Source organism: Lachnellula hyalina (genome assembly GCF_007821495.1).
Source record: "Lachnellula hyalina strain CBS 185.66 chromosome Unknown contig00052, whole genome shotgun sequence".
NCBI classification, from domain to species: domain Eukaryota; kingdom Fungi; phylum Ascomycota; class Leotiomycetes; order Helotiales; family Lachnaceae; genus Lachnellula; species Lachnellula hyalina.
The window spans coordinates 1-19,518 of NW_022157166.1; the positions used below are offsets into that span (position 1 = coordinate 1).

The window sequence follows — 19,518 nt, forward strand, 5'->3', positions numbered from 1 at the left end:
AGGGCTGGGGGGCGTGTAGTCGCTTGCTAGGGTGGGGGTGGGGGATAAGAGGAGGATGGTTGGGGAGAGGAGGATGGATTTCATTGTTGGGAGATAGGGAGGGTTGGGATGAGATGATGTGGTAGGTAGGTAGGTATGTATGTATGGTATGAGGATGTAATGAATGGGAATGTGAACTGGACTGGACTGGACTGTGGGTTTAGATATCTCATGAAGTTTTTTCTCCCTCGCTTGGAGGAGGAAAGGGAAAAGAGGATATAAATCCCCTACCGTAATTGCATTAAAGAAACGTGTCCTAGTACCAAACAATACTCTTCCCTCTTCCCTTCACCCACCCTACCAAACCCGGAGCATGCATGGCTTAATTAAGCCTAATATACTGATACTCGCTCACCTCAACTTGAGATATAGCTGCACGGGATTGGATTGGACGCACACGCAAATCGAATATTTTATCCGTAGCTATACGGAGGTAGTTGTAGCTGTATGGAATCAAGCAAACACTTGTTCATATATTTTGATATTTGCCGCGTGCAGCCGGGCCGCGACTGAGTGGAAAGCGGGGTCCCCGGGGTTTGCATAAATGCTTTTGATACTGTAGGTGGCAGCTTTGCCGGTTTCACGTGCTTTATACGGGGTGTAGGTAAAGAAAGGGTTTCTGCTTAAGATGCTTTGTACTATACGCTTTTTTGTGTTGTGTTATTTCGTGGTGTTGTAGTAGGAATTTTCGTATTCGGCTTAAAATTGATTGATTAGTGGGAGGATTTCACTCCACTGTTGACTCACACCGGCACACTAGCATCTACTATAAGCTGATAAACAACGGCTTAGAGAGATACATGAAGTAAGTGCGGCGTAATCAGCGGCGTCATATCGTTCTTCCCTCAATTCCCTTGAAAATATCTTCTATAAATCAGTGTAGTAGGTATCGTAAGTCACCATCTTTCATTATCCAAGGTCTTCTCTTCTCATCTAAAGTTAAGTTTATCAATCACCCCTTCTTTCATACATACAAAATATATCAATCTACGTTAAAATGCCGCTGCAAATCCGTCCAGGAAAACTCTCCGACGCAGCAGCCATCGCAGAAATCTACCTCTCAGCATTCAACAACAATGCAATATCCCTCCTCGCTTTTCCGCGCGATAACCCAGCATCCTATAATTGGTGGTACGATAGCATTATTGAGGAATTCGCAGATCCTCATGCGCATTTCCTCTGTATCTACGACTCTCCTACTCCCACCCCCAGCTCACCACCTTCCCAATCCCCCATAATCGCATTTGCAAAATGGACCGATGCAGATACTCCTACTCAAAATAGTGCGATGCCGATGCCGAAATGGCCCGAAGGAGGCGATCACGAGATCGCCGAGCTCTTTTTCGGGACGCTGGCTAGGAAGCATGGCGAGGTTATGGGAGGCAGGAGACATTGGTTTCTAGAGGCTCTGGCGACGAGGCCGGAGTGGCAGGGGAAGGGGGCGGCGGGGATGCTGATGAGGTGGGGGTTAAAGCGCGTGGATGAGGAGGGGACGGAGGCGTATCTTGAGGCTAGTCCGCATGGGAAGCCGGTTTATGAGCATTTTGGGTTTAGGGAGGTTGATCGGTTGGTTTTGGGGTTGGAGGGGCAGGGAGAGGGAGTTTTGGGTGAGAGGGAGTTTGTGGAGTGTTTTATGGTGAGAGATGTTGGCAAGGAAAGGGGGATAGATTTAAGTATATAAAAATAGAAGTAGGCGTGAATGTACGAACGTTCTATCAAATAATAAAATGTCGGCTTAAACGTGCAACACTCCTTCTCATACCTATATTTCCCCTCAGGGTCTGTCCAATAGATCGCTGATCGCCTTCCTCAATCAAGTCCCCTCTACAGATTCTCAATCTCACACCTCATCAATTTTCCCCCGCCCTTCCCAACAAGTTCCTTAATCCCGCAAACCGCGACGCGACGATTTTGAGTAGGAGAGAGATGGTACGGAGTATCCGCCGCCCAACGTCTCCATCGCAAACCCGAATGACCGGACCCCTCTGCTACAACTTGCACCAAGTCATCAGCCCCTCTCTCTCCGCCTCGCCTTGTTCCTCTACTTCTGCCCAAGTAATGGCGTGCGTACAGAGTAGATAAATGCCAAGAATATGGAGTAGCACGAGCATAGTAACGAGGAGGAAGCTTTCCACGACAAAGTAGCTGATGTGGTATGGATCCTGCGCGATCAGAGGCCGCGCAGATGTCCGTTACTCCGTATTCCCGTATTTCCAGTAGGTTGTTGAGCGTGAGCAGGATGAAGGACTGGTGTCGGTAGGGTAGAGAAGAACTTGGATGCGAGGGCAAAGACGATAGCGAGGGTGTAGCTCGGTGAGAGTGTTAATTGTGTTTGGAAAAAAAAGATAAATAGGAAGCACATCCTTAACCGTAGATGATTCCTCGGGCTTCGTTTGGAGCGTGAGGCTTGGGAAAGTTTGGATCGATAGAACCAGAGCTGGAGGTCAGGGTTTGCTCATTCTGGCTAGATGGTGGGTGATGTTTGCAAATGAAGAATGGAGGTATTGAATTTGATACAGGGCTGAGATAGAGGGTCATGAGGGTGTGTGGTAGGCTAGTCTGGATCAAACCATCTATGTATTCTGACAGCTAGCATAACAAAAGGGATCGAGGGAGTCAATATCAAGGCGTTGGTGATTCGTAGTCGCTGGTATGATTGCAAGAAAAGCCATACGCTGGTTCAGAAGTACGGATGGGGTATTTGAGTGGCGATTTGTAGAGTTCATCCAGATCTGGTGCTCCTTCCTTGCTCATTCTCCACCTAAAGGCCGTTAGGATAGTACAAATATAGTTGAGTGTCCATTTGCGAAGATTTCGTCTGGCTGGCTAAGTGACATGTTGGGATAGATGGACGGCCGTGACCTTGTATCATTGAAAAGTGTTGTCGACATCTTGGGGGGCCCAATCATACGTCTGCTGCATCTGAGTATCATTCATGACATTGTGCATATTCAAATCATTCAGATTCGGCAATCCACTCCAGTCTCCATCGTCTTTGGCAATGGAATCCATTTCCCCAAATGGCAAGAACTGATTGACATCTAGATTCCCAAAATCGATATCCATGTCCGGCAGAGGCTGCATAGTAGCCAAATCGGTCAAGCCCATGGCCCCGACGTTGCCACCTTGCTTTCTATCCAATGCTATCGACGTTTTCTGGCCAATATACATTGGTTCGTTCAAAAAAGCGGTGTTGTCGACATTCGGAGGAGATGGTAGCCAGCAGTGATCCAATACCGTGTAGAGCTCGGTAGGTTGCCTGAAATGTACGTCTTTTTCTTGACTTTTATACCATATTTGAAGTCTCATGAAGAATCCCAAAAATGCGAAAGGGGCCCTGCATTCCATTGGTCCAACTGCCACACCCAACTTTTCGATGACAGCTTCCAAGTAATACCCCAGTTTGATCATTTTTGGTTCGATAACGGCTCCAATCTGACTTGCTGGAGTTTTGGAGGAAATATGAAGCTTCGTGAGAACGATTGAGGCGTACGCCATTCTTACAAAATTGAAGATGGGAAGAGCTCGAAGGGTTTCTACTTCCATATCAAGTATTAGGTCGAGTAAAGAGTGGGCTGATGAGATTGTAATCGCAATGGCATCGATATAAGATAATGATGCTTGGTTATCTGATCGAATTGAGACGACTTTCTCCAGTCTGTAAGGTGGTTGGAAGTCCTCTAGGGAATGGTCATCGTGCATGCAAATTTCATGGAGATAAATTTGTGTATGGTGGTAGGTGAGCATCAAGGCATCTGCTCTTGTCAATACAATAATCTCAAGATGTGACATGACCTACCATTGATTGCACCAGTCGACGTAAACTTCTCTTTCCAGGCCAAAAGCTTCTTTTCAAAACCACTTAGAGTAAATTGTATTCTTGTCTCTGCGAGATTTATCATATTTCCAGGATCATCAAAAGAGAACGAGGTGCAAATCTCTTCGGTGATTTGTAGTATGCTGACCCATGCAACGAGACAATTGTCTAGATACAAAGGGTTGGCATTGGCGTCCACATACTCAAGGCATTCTTTTAGCCAACTATTCGATCGCAACATGTTTGGACGGCGCATAGACATAGATACACTATAATGATTCAGCCATATTTCCTAAAAGAGTGAAGTCTACTAACCCCGTAGTAATAAGGAAGCAAACTAAGAATGTCCTTCTTCTTTCCATCTCATCCTCATCGACTGGTAAAGAACTGGCTGAATCCAAACCGCGTCGGCGGCTTGAAGCATTGGGATTCGTCCCTATTCCAATATCCATAGCCATTGTTGCAGCCATATGAATGTATTCATAGAACTTGAGTTGTGAAAACCTGCCTGGAGGATAATACCAAACAGCTGATATAATCATAGCCTTGACCAACTCCAAAGATTTCTCACTGTGGATGACCGTCCGATGGGCGTAAGCTGAGAGGACCTCGCTGTTGAGGGCACTAAACAAATGCGGATCCGTCTTTGCTGCAGCTGCAGCTATGACTGCCAGGAAGAGGGTGGGCTGTGTACGCCTAACTTCCTCGGGTGACGTGTCTTGCGGAAAGGGAACGGCCGGGTAGTGTTGATAGAGGTCGCTCATATAAGTCCGAAACAGTTGGATTGCAACTTCCAAAGAAACCATTCCCCTATCTATGACATCTGAGTTCATGGGAAAGGCTGAAATGCTCCAATCCTGGGTCAAAGACGTTTCTACTTCCGGGGTTTGAACTGCCGTTGGGGTCCAACCGGTCCCTCCAATATCTGGAGAATATGTTGGTCCTGTCCCTGTGCTCTGAACGGAAGTATTCACCTGGCCAAATAGATTCATTTCACTTGGCTGGGCACTTGCATCAGGGCCGTCTGTTTCTTGCTTCTTCTTTTCAAACAGTGCACGCATAGCCTGTACCTCTCGTTCGAGCTCCGCGACCCTAGTATCTGTCCTTTTACGTTGCTTTCTCTTCTGAGGAACTGTAAAGTTGCACTGCCGATCCGTTCGGGTGCATCTCTGGCATGCTTTGGACGTGGACGTGGACGTGGAGGAGGTTGAGGTGTTTGGGAAGCACCGTACTTTATGCAGCCGGCAGGCATCACAAGCGCGATTGAGTGGCTGATCAGCGCCGTTCTTCTGTTGCTCTTGGTTCATGATGAATATGTATATGGGTTTGTCGCCTCCCAGAGGCGGAACAAGTATTGTGGGTGTATACCTGGGTATATATACCGGTAGTTGAAGTTCAAGCATACAAAAGTCGCTGCTTACGTAGGCCGCAAGGCTGACATCCTACAATGCGCATCAGCATGACAAACGAGGATTCGATCTATCAACCTGTTGGCTGCAGACTCTTCAGACTGTGAAGTTTATTAGTTTCCTCCGGAACTAATCTTATCATCCCTAAATCCTGCCTGACAACTTAATTATAAAGGCACGTGACCAGGGTTTGGAAAGTAGGAAATTGAAAGCGCTTATTGGCTACAAGAACCTTCTCTCATAATAGGAGATTCATAAATAGTTGACACACTCTCTCAGTCGCCCATTGAATCAGCATTTTCTCGGAGTTGATCACGTGTGGTGGGTCAATACTTAATGTCTCGCGGCAATTCCTGATTCTCGATTCCATTTCGTCCCTCCTTACCTACCGCAACAACCAACAGTTCGTCGGGGCGCCTAAAATTTCCCACGGACCATGCCATACTCTAACCCCGTTACACTGTGGGTATCCCTTGCATCATGCTGTACCAGCTGTCAGCATTGATAAGACGATTCCACTATGCGGGAACATCACCCCGCTGAATCATCCAGCAAGGCTAAAGAGATCTTAAAGTTTCTAATGGAACAATAAGCACTCGATTGAAACTTGCAGATTATATGCTGTAATCAAAGTTTCCACGTTTTTCCTAGATCTGGGGCGTCGATGTTCTCCAATGAGCCTGTACTGGAAACATTTGCCAACAATCAAATACGTCTTGAAACCCGCCTATTCTATTTTATCATGCGATTATCCCTTTCTTTGTATCTGTGTTATTGTTCCAAATCAAGCTTTTGAAAGTAGTTTGCCTTGTTTTATTCAACTACAGTTAGGAAGGCAGTCGGGATGGCGCTGTTCGGGTTCTCGTCAAATATCACAAAAGATTATCCCACCATGCATCTTGCTCCCGGTGCTTATGGCTGGTTTGCCACGCGCTTTGAAATCACCTCTGCAATGCCGTTCTGAGGCTACACGCTGTTACCATTTCCTCAACATCTCTACGTCTCAATTGATGCAGGGGTACAAATCTCAAGTCTCTAGACCTACAACGATATCAACACGTCTTCAAACAAATACCCAACTGCCGTCATTTTACTCTAACAACAACCGGCTTCACGGCTATACCGTCAAATTCTAGAATGAGGAATTGCTATACCTGGGGTGTTGCGAGTAGCCTTGATCAAGCACCTAAAAATGTTCAAGCGCCTCTAATTTGCTAACGTACCAAGTCGATTGCACGTGCGTCTCTTATCACGAGGCAGGCTCAAGCGAGTAATAATAATTGCGTCAGTTTCCATATGTTCATTCATGACGGCGAAGTGAGACTTCAAGTGGAATTTCCTTGTTTGACAAATGTCTGCGCGATGTACCGTCATTATTTCTATAGAGATTCCTGAGGGATTAGTTGCACTTATAATCCTTCCAGGCTCTTTACTAAAGTTTAGTTTACGTGCCATGGACAAGCATTAGAGACAAGGCCAATGAAATCACCGAGTTATTTTCTCTGAACAAGCGAATGCTGGCGCTTATGGGGTAGGGTGTACTCCGTAGCGCGCGGGAGGATCGGAAAATTTCTTTCCTGGCACGGGCTCTCCGTAATGCACATCATTGTTGTTAGTTGGTTAATAAGAGGACCGATGTAAATTAAAACAAGTGTTTCGGATTTCTTGACGTTAATACTAGGCCAAATACAGATTATTTGCACGAAAGTCAGGAACCGTGCCTCGCGGTAGACAGAGATTGCGGTACCAATTTACAATGCGTTAGACTAGTCAGGCGAGTGCCTCCTAAGAATAGGACTTTTTCAATTCTAGATTTGCGTACCTATTACCGGTAGGGACGTGAACTATTTCTTCAAGAAAAGAAAATAGCTACTCGCCTGAGGGGTATAAGTGAGAGCCGACGATTCGTGGCCAAAGAAACACGCTTGCCTTCAAAAGCCTTTTCAAATCCCAAACCTGTATAAGTTTTAACATCATATCAGGGGCTTCTGTCTTTCTGCGCTAAATATAGCCTACAATGACCTAGCAAAACAATCCGCCTTCATTGCCATTTTTTCAACGCCATGAATTTATACTCCGGACTGCCCAGCCGGGGAAGCGGCCAAGCGAGAAGTGCATTTAAATTATCTGGGGCGAATCAGTCCAACCAGCTCTGTTGAAAAGTCCAGAGTGGGGTGCCTTAAGTGAGGAATGTAGGAGTGTGGTGGCACAGTGTGGTGTGGCACGGACGATTCCTACGGAGCACAGCAATCCTCCAGGGTTACGACCACGACCTATTTCTGTGGCATTTCCCTGCATGCTTGCCTCTTGAAATTCCTACATAGATACATCTCGAGCCTCTTGGCAACATAATTGATCTTAGACATTCTCTTGAGCTTTGTATATCATTAGTCCATTAAATAATAATTTCTAGTATGGGTTGTGGGGTAGCACGCAATGAGTGTGTCCTTCCTACCGTATCGTTCTTTCACTCATGCCAAGCTGGAAACTCATGACGAAGAGGGTGATATTTCAGCAAATCATCGAAAACCAAAGACCCAGAAGTCGTTCGAAGTTGAGGTCTCGATTGAGAATACAAGTACCATTGAGATCCGCCGCCCCTCAAAGTAAGATGAGCCATTCCGCGTAACACTGACCCGAGCTGATCAAATGCAGGTTTTCGATCAAGGCATTCAGCGAGAATGTCCATAATACATGGGCGAGAAAGAACTCGAAATTCAACTATTCAAATCTTGAGCTTGGGACCTATACAGAAGTCTTCCTCGGAGCGCCACGTGCACCTTCTCTCCCCAAAAATGACCCCTCACTACCATCTCCGCAGAAAACAGGATGGAGAAAAGGGATTATATGGGCATCGGCGGTGACAGCCTTGGTACTACTCCTGAACATTTTAGTCCTCGCAATTTCTAGCGCGAAGTATGGGACTTCAGATGGGGTGGGTACTTTGTTCCAAGGTGATTGCGGGAAGGCCTCCCGGATAGATTCTGGCTTTCATGTTGCGATCAACATCATGAGCACCATTTTATTGGGAGCGAGCAACTATGTTATGCAAATCCTGAACGCACCGACTAGGAAACAGGTTAACAAGGCCCATGCGAAGAATGTCTCCCTTTTTATTGGTGTTCCAAACTTCAGAAACCTTGGCTGGGTCGGTGTTGACCGTGCTGTTCTGTGGCTTTTGTTGGCCGTCAGCGCTCTACCCTTGCACTTGCTGTAAGTGCTTTCCTCCAATTATCTTGCGAACGCTAAGTCTTTCCAAGCTGGAATTCGGCTGTCTTTAGTACTTTGCAGTCGAATCAATATAATGTTCTCGTTGTGTCCAATGACTTCGTGGGGTCCGACTCTTTTGACTGTAACCTACAAAACCTCAATCGGACTGGAGGATCGGGAACAGGTGGGATGGATGATCTCGACTTCTGCACTTTTGCAATGGGACTCTATGGTTCGGCAAGATCAGGAGGAATGGAGGTTCTCGACAACGAGGCATGCATGAAGGCATATAGCGTCGACTTCTTGTCAGGCCGCAGGAATTTACTCGCGGTATCGAAGCAGAATACGAATGCTGCAATTGGGACAGATGTCAAGAATGGCTCCATCTTTACCTTTATGGATAGTACGGAATGGCAAAAAAGCATGCTGACAGTCGGAGGGTCTGACTGGCTTCCGGACTCCTGGATTTGCTCCGCCCCAGACTCGAAATACACGCACACGTTCCACAGCCCCGAGGCCCAGAGGTTGCTCACTACATGCGACGCAAATCGCGCCATTGCCGATGCTTCTGATTGGGAACTTGGACCTAATGTTCCAATTGACCATTGCCTTAGCGAAAAAGTGCCGGAGGTGTGCCAATTGCAATTTATTTCGCCCGTGATGTTCATAGTGATCTTCTGCAATGCAGTCAAGCTCGTCTGTATGGTCTTAGCGGCATACGGCTTGAGAGATCGCCCGTTAGTTGTCATCGGAGATGCAGTAACGAGCTTCCTGGAGACTGAGGATGTTGCTACGGAAGGGCAATGTCTTACCGTCGCTTATTCAGATCATAAGCATCCTCGAAAATCTAAGCAGAGAAGGTTGGGATGCTGGTCAATCAAAGAATATCAGTCGAAAAATGGCGGAATTTCTCGACTGTGGGCCTTGCATCAAAATCGCTGGTTCACTGCACCTGGGGCGTTCACTTGGATCACGTGTATCATGCTGTCAGTAACATCTTTGAGCATACGGAAAATTTGCTGACTTTAGGTCTATAGATGCCTCGCATTTCTTGGAGTAGCCAGCGCCATGCTTCGGATAGCGATCACGTCGATCCTAGGAGCTTCATTCTCCTCCCTCGCATTCAGCTCCATCTCACCATCTACTCTGATAACCTGGTTTGAATCATGCGCCTCGATCAACGTCACATCGCCCAAATCATCGCTCCTCATATCGTTGATCTTAATAACGAACTTACCACAACTCGTCTTCTCAATGCTATACTTCCTCTACAACACCCTCTACACCTCCATGCTATCAGCATCCGAATTCATTAAATACTCCCGGCACCGGAAACCACTCCGTGTCAGCTATCCCACCGGAATGCAGCGCTCAACCTACTGGCTGCAGCTCCCTTTCCGATACTCGATCCCACTGCTCATCTCCAGCAGTCTACTGCACTATTTCATCTCACAATCATTGTATATTGCCCGAGTTTCCTTCTTCGACGCACAGGGCCAGCCTGTGAACACCACCATGCCCAACACGGACGGTCTCGTCGCCGAATCCAATATCCTCACACTTCCCGGCTACAGTCCAAAAGCATTGATTGCAGCCATCGCTGTCGGCGCTCTAATGTTGCTCACACTCGTGGCGATGGGACTGAGGAAGTTTGATGACGGCATGCCGATCATTGGCAATGACAGTTGGGCTATTAGCGCCGCTTGCCATCCGATTAAAGTCAAGGAACCGGAAAAGTGCGTTCATGTAGGTGTTAAATGGGGAGTCATAGCGTTGCGTAGAGAGACTGGTGTTGGACGTTGTTGTTTTACACAGTTTAGTGTCGAGCGGCCTGTGATTGGCGGCAATTATGCTTGAAAGGTTAGGTTTGGGTCAAGGTTGGAGTTTAGGGTAGACGGTATACGGTGTACGGTATACCAGGGACTGTAATTCTAAATGCTGTTTGTATAAAGCCACCGATAAGATTAATAAGAGAAAGATATGTGATGCCGAGTAGCCAAGTCATCCGCTGCTATATGTGACACATCCTGATGGAAATAATCAATCTGCGCCTCGATATTTCCTCCCTCTCAAATCATCCCATAATCTAACTACTCCCAGAAACACAGTCTATCCCACATACCTATATCCAAGCGGTTGTTTAGTCATAGGCTTCCAAAGCCTCCACCAGATACTGTCGATAATCCTCTTCGCTGTTGATATATTTTAGAGGCATGGACCTTTATTCACTCAACTGCAGTAGCTGAGCTTAGACTGGAAATACCAGAACTTAAAAGGAGGCACCAAGTTGTTCCGAGAACCAAATCAATTTCAAAGACTAGTATCAATTTAGGCATAATTATAGAACAACAGAGAACCATAAGAGAACGTTTTCTCGAAATAGAATACTTGCAAGGCGTGGAACGATTGACGAAAGGTCTCGAGAAGCCTCGCGACAAGACTAGGAATAGAATAAGATCATACTTAAACCACTGCCATGAAGACCTCGTGTTGGTTTTTCGCTCGTGTTGGTCAGCTGTTGGTTGGAACCCTGCCTCGATTAATTTGGTGACAACTCAGCCGCGTCTTACTTTTTGGGTTGCTCGCAGCACGGAAGAGTAAAACGCGAAGCTGTAATCCGAGTGTGAATCATCATAGGGCAAGGGAGGCGAAGTGGTTGGAAAGTTATATGCGTATAGTAAAATCGTGGCGAGGCGGGGCTGAGTGTAACACAAAGCGCTTATCAAGCGCCTTATATCACGAAAGAAAGTTTCAGATATTACTCGTTATAGAACGGTCCAATACATGCCGTGTGGAAATCGGGTTGGTTGTAGGCCTGACTAGCTGGTCTGTGAATTCAGACTTTTGACGTGTACTTTTAGCAGCTCGGAGTAAGGAAGTAAAGCAGGCAGCCAAAGTCGTTGAGGCAGAGACCTCCAAGCCACTATACAAATGCCCTCACCTATTTTTAGGAATCTTGTGCCCTTTGACACTCGACCAGCAGTATGGTCCACAGGTTGTATATATAAAGCTTTCAATCGGCTCTCATCATGGAGTTCCTCAGCAGCAGAACATCATCACACCTCGACATCACAAAATCCCAAGCCTAATACCTCATCCTAACTTACAAGCACCTCCAAAGTCACCCACCGAAAATGCACATTCTTTCGATTTCCGTCGCACTACTCTATCTCGGGGTCAGTACCAGCGCGGGCTTCTTGTCGGTATGCAGCTCCGTATCAATGTCGACCGTCCCCCCTTATAGCAATCTGATCGCGACATGCCCGGATTCCAAAGGAAACCCAGTCAACGACGATTTTGATCTCAACGACTGTATCGCCAATATGCACGGGACCCTTGTCGTAAGTTCTTCCCCGTCTATATCCTTGTGACCTACTAACAGCTGCGCAGTGTGCCCAAGGGTAAGTGCAGATAGAGCTGATATAAGCATTTGATGAAAACAGTACTCGAATCTGACTATGTGGCAACAGTGGTCGCTTCTTCGATTCTTGCAAACAGGATGATGGTTGTACCCTCGCTATTGCGGACACCTCTACTCCTGGGTTGCAGTGCGAATGCTCGGATGGTGCGAATTTTGTAGGCACGAATTTTGACATCGGTATGTGATTGGCTTTTTTTCCGTATTGAACAGCACTAACAGGGTTTTAATTAAAAGACTCGTGCATTAGAGTAAATAGCGATGGCAAACTCTTCTGTTGATCCAAAGGTGAGGTTTGTTCGTGGAGAGGGAGGGAAGATGTCGGGATGTGGGGTGGTGTGGGGTGGGATTTGAGATATCTATCCACTGGAGATCGCATTTGGGGGTAGAGTCATATGACACAGCATCTGCTAAACATTGGCTTTAGTTAGATTTTGACAAGATCAATTTTAAGCATCTAGAAGTATCCAACGTATATTTTTCTTCTCCTTTTAAAGCCTCAGTCTTCTCTCAGTTGAGTCTGTTCCAATACAGGTTTCCCCGAAACGTCCCTCACTACCCCATCCATCTCACTTCTATCCCTCGGTAGCACCAGATTCAAGAACACACCGATCACGGCAGCGACAATGAATGGAGTCTCAACGATCAAGTTGAGGCCCTGTTCGAAGCCTTGAAGATGGACGTTGCTTCCACTATAATCTAGTATCTGATTGAACCACTTCGGTTGCACAATATCGATGAACCCTATCCCGAGGGATGCAGTGAGAATGAAACGATTGCGTCGAGTCCAGGCAATCAGACCTAGAACACGGATACCAGCCACGGCGATGGTGCTATAGAGGAAGACCTGCATGCCGCCAAGTACAGAAGGCGGCTTTGAGTAAATTAGATATTGATTTTCCAAGACATGAGGAGAACTTACCATGCTCCCAAAAACGGCACCGAACTTCCCAAACATACCCATCAAGATCAAAAATCCCGACGCACACCATCCGGCGCGTCTACTCGCACATCCCGTCAACGAAATAACGCCGTTATTCCCGGCCTGTGAAACCATAGGCAAGCCCGTGCCAAAAGCACTAAGCAAACTCCCAAGCCCATCGCACAATATCCCTCCCTGGATACGGCTATTGAACTGCGTGCCCTCAATATCCACATTCGAGATCTCGGCCGTGGCGAGGATGTCAGGCATGCAGCTGACAGCTTCACAGATAAACATAATTAGCAGTGGCAAGATCAGCGCTCCGTCTACGGAAAGCTTGAATGTGTGGACCCATAGAAAGGTGATAGCAGGCGCGGCGTCGATGTTTTCGCGGGACCAGTAACCTGTTGCGCCGGAGATGGCACAGCCGACTGCGAGGCCGAGGATGATGGATGCGGATTTCATGATTGGCGAGCCGAATTGCTCGATGATTATTACGGTTACAAAGACGCTGAAGCCGAGGCCGATGAGTTTTGGTTCTCCCCTGTAAGTATTGTCAGTATGGAACTCGTTCCTGAATTGGTAATTTCAGAGATATAATTGTCTCATTCCTTGCAGGTATTCCGGGAGTGGTACTGACCAAGCAAGAGGTTTCGGAGCACCAATATTTGGACAAAGTGCATAGAACCCATCTCCACCATTGCAATTCGAACTGCCGCCCCAATTCTGCATGCCTGAGTTAATCAAATACACCCCTACGAGCAACAATAAACTGCCTGTCACGATCTTAGGGAAGATCTTGTTCAACGTTTTAGGTGGGACCATGCTCATTGCTATCTGAATCCAGACTGTGCACAACATGCTTCCTAGAATGGCACCCCAGGCGTCAGGGCAGGGGAGTTGCGTTCCGTCTTCAGCTGTGGGGCATGTTCCGTTGGCGTAGCGCATGGATGTGTAGTTGAAAGCTATGGGAAGGATGTCGAATGTTGGGCCTACGACGGAAAGCAGTCCTGTGCCAATGTAGAATGGTGTTTTGGTGATGTGGACTCGTGTCACTTGCAAAGCGGTTGCAATGCCCGTTGTAATAAACGCGGCTGAGACGAGGTATTGAGTGATCGTTGCGTCGAAGTTGAAAGCACCACCTGCGATTGCAAGGGGAGGAGACACGATAGAACCAATCATCGTAAGAGCATGTTGCAAGCCAAGGAGAATGGTGAGGAAGATGGGTATTTCATCGTTGAGGCCGTAGAATGGGGCGACATAATCTTTGTACTTCCGGTTCAGGGGCCAGATATTTGGAGTGATGAGATAGAAATAATCCTGATTCTTATAAGCAAATGACATAATCGAAAGGGCGAGATAAAACATACGTAGTCTCCAATCCATCCCTCCCGGCTCGTGAAGTAGTGCTTCAAGTATCCCCAATTATCATTTTCTTGATGCTCAACTCCCTCATTTAAAGAAGAAGCATACTGAACAACATCTTGCTCCTGCCCAACTTTTTCACTGGTACTAGGAGTTTCCATTATCAAAAAGTGGACGAAAAGAACAATGCCAATGTTCGAGCCAGATGTACTTACTTGGGCTATCCATGGGACCCTCTTCTATATTAATATTCCTGAACCCTTACCGAGCAAGACTATCATCGAATTCTATCTTCTCGATCGGATACGGTAGATAATTTCATGAAGTCCAAAAAGTGGGAGGAGTGATAAGAATTCAGGAGGTGCCCGTGGCCAATTAGCAACCTGGGATTGCAACTTATACCGCTTATCAGGGTCGGAGTCGCCCGGGGACAGAGGTAACGCCAAGGATCTGGGATCTGGGGAAAGCTAAAGCTTCAGAGAGAGAAACTTCCTATCTTCTTGGGTCGTCCGCATTTTCGGTTTGTTCCTATCACTATGAAATCTAGTTTAATTTTTTTTTCTAAAAAGAAAAATTCGGAGGGGAGTTGATTTTCAGGTCTAGTTCCGAGAATTACACTGTACCACCACCAGTCTTCTTTTTTGAGAAACCAAATAATTCTTGCTTGTCTTATCCAAGTAAGAATCTAAAGGTTATATATTGAGTAGGGTAATTGTCGCCAGAGACTCACTATCAAGATGTCAACAGAAAAGTCAACCCTTTACACAAACGCAACCATAATCTCCATCAATCCAGAACGGGAAATCATCCTCGATGGAGCTATCTTGGTAACCGGCTGCCGAATTTCAGCCATTGGAAAGACTGCTATTCTTTCCAAGTCACCTCTTCCGCCAAATACAGAAAACTTTTCTCTGGCGGGAAGAATTATTCTTCCGGGTTTAATTAACACTCACTCTCACCTCGCCCAATCACTCCTCCGTGGCTTAGCTGAAGACCTACCACTCCATTCCTGGTTATGTGACGCCGTATGGCCACTCGAAGCATCATATGATGCAGATGATGGATACATAGCCGCGAGGTTGACCATCGCTGAGATGCTGAAGAGCGGAACAACATGTTTCCTCGAAAGTATGTTGACCCATCGCTCTGGATTCGAGAACGTCGTGCGAGCAGTAGGAGAATCCGGCATCCGCGCCTGTCTCGTACGTCCCTGTTAAACATCCCACACAACTCTAGACATTAACAAGCAACACAGGGCAAACTCGTAAAGTTCGAAGAAACAAACGCCCAGCTAAACATCACCGATCCCCGCGACAAAGATCTATCATCCATGTCCATCGCCAGCATGCTCGCCGCCCACTCCAAGCACAACAACATATTCAACTCCCGCCTGCAAGTCTGGGCCGCAGCCGGAACACCACGCGGCAGTCCCCTCTCCTCACACCTAGGCATCGGCCTCGCCTGCAAAGCGCACAACATCGGTCTGACCATGCACTGCGCCGAAGCTCCCAAGGACTTAACCATCTACAAAGACAGTTACAACCTGACCCCCATGCAATTCTGTGAGAAGGCGCAGTTGACAGGTCCGAAGACCGTGCTGGCGCATATGGTGCACCTTGATCTCGCGACCGATTTGCCCATTCTAAGGGAGAGCGGAACCACGGTAGCGCATAATCCGAATAGCAACCTTAAGCTCGCTTCTGGGATCGCAAAAGTGCCTGAGATGCTGGACGCGGGTGTGAATGTAAGTCTGGGTACAGACGGTGCGCCTTGTGGGAATACATATGACATGTTTCGCGAGATGCACTTGGCGGGGATACTGCATAAAGGCGCAAATCTTGATGCTGGGGTGGTGGGAGCCGAGACGGTGCTGGAGATGGCTACGATTAATGGAGCCAGGGCGTTGGGGTTGGAGAACGAGATTGGGAGTTTGGAGATGGGGAAGAAGGCTGATTTTTTGGTGGTAGATCCAAGGAGCTTGCATGCGGCGCCTTTTGATGAGGGGCAGGTTGAAGGGGGTGGAGTGAGTCCGGTTACGACTGTGGTATATAGTTGTAGCGGGGCGGATGTGGAGATGGTGGTTGTTGATGGGGAAGTGCTTGTGCAGGGAGGGAAGTTGGTGAAGATGGACGAAAGAGACATATTGGAGGCTGCTAAAAAGTCAATCAAGGGGATAAGAGAACGATCTGGAGTGAAAGCTGTGAATAGGAAGGGATGGAAGTATGTCTAGTAGACTTGAGCAAGCATGAAATCTTCCAAGATACAGACATCCAATTCGCTTGATTTGGTGATTGAAATTGAGAACAAACTCAAGTCTCTGCTATCCTGTTGGCTATATACTGAAGATTCGTCTTGATAGCATGCAGAATAATCATCCTCATTGCGCTGTCATTTCCAAGCAGGCACTTGCACGTTTAATGTCACCTGACCAGCCTCATTTCCGGCCGAAGATTCACCCGAAGTCACTTGACTCCGGACAAGACCGCCCCTCGTATGATTATCTGTGAACCGCTCTTCGTCCCACCAATGACCATCAAGCTGACCCGCCGGAAACAACCGCTGATATGGGATATCTCAAAGAGATATATTCTCCCGTCTCAAACTTTGAAAGGAAAAAAATACGAATTGCCGGGCCCGAACAGTTATCTAACAATTCATACAACGGGAATCTTTTACTCAAAAGTGAGATAACAGAAAAATTAGTACAAATGGCAGCTCCATCTCTCTGCAGACAGTTTACCAGACACTCATTGTCTCGTACGACTCCCAACACCCCACCAGCCTCATCACTACAATTCACCAAACTCACTTTCCCATCATGGCACCAACAAAATACACAGACCGTACAATCCCCAAAATCAGCCTCCACGACTTCGACGCCCGCGTCGAAGAGATCACCCAGCAATTAATCCACGCCGCCGAGACGGATGGTTTCTTCGGGCTAATAAACCATGGCATATCTCTCGCAGAAATAGAGCACATGTTCTCTACCTCAGCCTCATTCTTCGCGCTCCCAGACACCACGAAAGCCAGCGTGCCCTTCTCGCACCTCAACGCCGGCTGGGAGAAGAACGCACAGATCAGACCTAGCACTGGACAACCAGACCAGAAGGAAAGCTACCAGATGCAGTTCGGGGCCAATATGGGTTCGTCGTGGCTCCCCGATGCCGCACTCCCAGGCTTCAAGTCCACGAGCCTGGACTTCATGCACAAAGCGCAACACGTATCAGAGAAACTCATGCTCTGCTTCGCGCGCGGCCTAGGCTTCCCCGACGACTACTTCGTGCGCGCGCACGACATATCACGCGCTGAGTCCCAGACTGTGCTCCGCCTGCTGCACTACTTCGAGGTGGACCCGAGCGCGCCGGTTCCAGAGGGGTATTACCGGGCGGGCGCACACGTGGACTGGGATTTCATCACGCTGCTGTTCCAGCGGCCGCAGCAGTCCGGGCTGGAGATCTGTCCGGGACGCGAAGTGTCGACCAGCTTCGGCATCGGCGACGTGTGGACGAAAGTCGAGCCCGCGGCGGGGGAAATTGTGTGTAATATTGGGGATCTGTTGATGAGTTGGAGCGATGATCGGTTCAAGAGTACGTTTCATCGAGTCAAGACGCCGTGCGAAAAGGGGGATTGGTATGGGGAGAGGTATAGCATGGCGTTTTTCAATCAGCCTTGTGTTGATGTCAACATTCAGGGGCCACTGAAAAAGTATGACGGGATTACAGGCAGGGAGTTTACGCAGAGGGCGATGGATAGGAACTTCAAGGCGTTGACGGCGAAGAAACAGGCACTGGAGGATGTTGTTGATAGTGCTGCGGCTGCTGCCTCGTGAGCTGAAGGGAATTTCAAAAGATTTGGTTCTGCATTCATGTCTCGTTTTGTGCCTTCCTATCAAAAGTCTGTTAATATACACGATTTCAATAATTCAGACCGCAGCGGCGTTTTGCAAACCTGATGGCAATAATGACTTTTGTTGTATTGTACACATCATCCTTTTCTTTCCAGGCAATACATGTATGCTGCCCCATTTACTCTCCGCCCATCCTACACTCACCCGGCCTAATCCTGAATTGGATCTCCCCATCATTGTTCCCGCAGGTCCAATATCATATCATCTCAAGACGATACTTCACTCGCCCACAGCGCGAGTTTTTGACTTTGACGACGCGCCGCTCTTGACGCGCTTGGCGGATGGTCGGTTGATGTGCGACTCCGGGATCCAGCTCTCATCGTATGCCTTTTGGGCCAATGCACCGGTGGTAACCTATGAATTGATTAGAAAAGTCCGCTTACTTAGTGAGACAGAAGACTTACGGCTGGTCCATCTGCACCAATGACAGAGACCTGGTCCTTGACGTCAACTGCCTTCTTTGACCCTCCAGACGAACGCTTGGCGCGCTCTCCACCCTTGCCACCACGCTTTGTTTGTGGGAACAATGCTTCAATCCAGGTCTTGTAAACGAAGTAGAGGGTACCGGTGAGTCCTGCAAGGAGGAAAAGATAGAGGAAGATGCTGTGACCGCGTTAGTAATCAAAGATTAAAGATACCAATTTAAAACTTACATCTGAGGATCGAAGATGCTAGTAGCAGCCTCAACAACGCTGACTGTCTCATTGAAAGCCTGGACCTGGTAAATCTCCCCAGCTTTGCTCATGACAACCGCCAGCAAGTTCAATCGCAGGTCTTGTGGGTTCAAGTCCGTGGTGAAAGTGTATGGAAGCGTCAGCTTCTCGCCGGCCGGGATCTCAACATCGTAACGGGTGCCGGTCAAGTTGCGGATAATCGCAGCGCTGGCGGGAGTTTCAGGTGCCAATGGCTGCAGAGTCGTCAACGCGCCTCCAATGACAGCTATTTGTACAGCATCGGGCTCGCTGTTGGTGAAATCGAGGAGCGCTTGTGTCGCGTGTCCATTAATGAGCTTGACGCCGAAGACTTCGGAGGCTGGGAAGGCGGCAGAGACCGACACGGCGAGATTGGGGGGGCTTTCGGGCACTTCTTCCACCTGAGAATAGTCATGTTAGCATTCCAGGAGCTCTGTCTGTTGCTGGCATTCGTGCTCTCCGCCATTGACTTACGGGAGCTGCTGCGGCGAATACACCGACAGCTCGCAGGGCGAGGAGCGCAAGAGCTGAGTATCTGTACAATCCCATGATGGCGGTAGTTTGAGGAGATGGGGTTGTGGGAGAGGAATTGGAGTTGGAGCTGAGGGGGTTGGAATAAAATATATCAACATCATAACAACACTGCTTTTGCAATCTGGCTTGGTCTCTAGCCGAGTGGCGCTAACGAACCTCCCCCTCCCCTCTCTTCTCTTTCCTTCCCTGTCCCACCTATTTC

General features: G+C 47.8%; 5 protein-coding genes across 5 annotated transcripts; 2 read left to right on the top strand and 3 right to left on the bottom strand.

Moving 5' to 3' along the window:
• Window positions 1-1,036: 1,036 nt before the first annotated feature.
• Window positions 1,037-1,720, top strand: LHYA1_G004219 (uncharacterized protein; the record flags this gene model as incomplete). The annotated part of the gene is made up of 1 exon (XM_031149181.1): window positions 1,037-1,720. One exon carries the CDS (start codon window positions 1,037-1,039, stop codon window positions 1,718-1,720), a length of 684 nt encoding a protein of 227 aa, XP_031006001.1.
• Window positions 1,721-2,907: 1,187 nt separating this feature from the next.
• WAR1_1 (Transcriptional regulator) lies at window positions 2,908-5,163 on the bottom strand (the record flags this gene model as incomplete). Its single annotated transcript, XM_031149182.1, has 3 exons — window positions 2,908-3,794; window positions 3,839-4,125; window positions 4,172-5,163. 3 exons carry the CDS (start codon window positions 5,161-5,163, stop codon window positions 2,908-2,910), a joined length of 2,166 nt encoding a protein of 721 aa, XP_031006027.1.
• Window positions 5,164-12,392: 7,229 nt separating this feature from the next.
• LHYA1_G004221 (putative purine permease) lies at window positions 12,393-14,341 on the bottom strand (the record flags this gene model as incomplete). The annotated part of the gene is made up of 4 exons (XM_031149183.1): window positions 12,393-12,767; window positions 12,816-13,359; window positions 13,456-14,135; window positions 14,186-14,341. The coding sequence occupies 4 exons, from the start codon at window positions 14,339-14,341 to the stop codon at window positions 12,393-12,395; spliced, it is 1,755 nt and encodes a 584-aa protein (XP_031006028.1).
• A 576-nt stretch (window positions 14,342-14,917) lies between these two features.
• Window positions 14,918-18,012, top strand: LHYA1_G004222 (Uncharacterized protein; the record flags this gene model as incomplete). The annotated part of the gene is made up of 3 exons (XM_031149184.1): window positions 14,918-15,382; window positions 15,436-16,400; window positions 16,884-18,012. The coding sequence occupies 3 exons, from the start codon at window positions 14,918-14,920 to the stop codon at window positions 18,010-18,012; spliced, it is 2,559 nt and encodes an 852-aa protein (XP_031006029.1).
• Window positions 18,013-18,309: 297 nt separating this feature from the next.
• IRC22 (Increased recombination centers protein) lies at window positions 18,310-19,331 on the bottom strand (the record flags this gene model as incomplete). Its single annotated transcript, XM_031149185.1, has 4 exons — window positions 18,310-18,444; window positions 18,495-18,693; window positions 18,744-19,183; window positions 19,257-19,331. The coding sequence occupies 4 exons, from the start codon at window positions 19,329-19,331 to the stop codon at window positions 18,310-18,312; spliced, it is 849 nt and encodes a 282-aa protein (XP_031006030.1).
• Window positions 19,332-19,518: the final 187 nt, after the last annotated feature.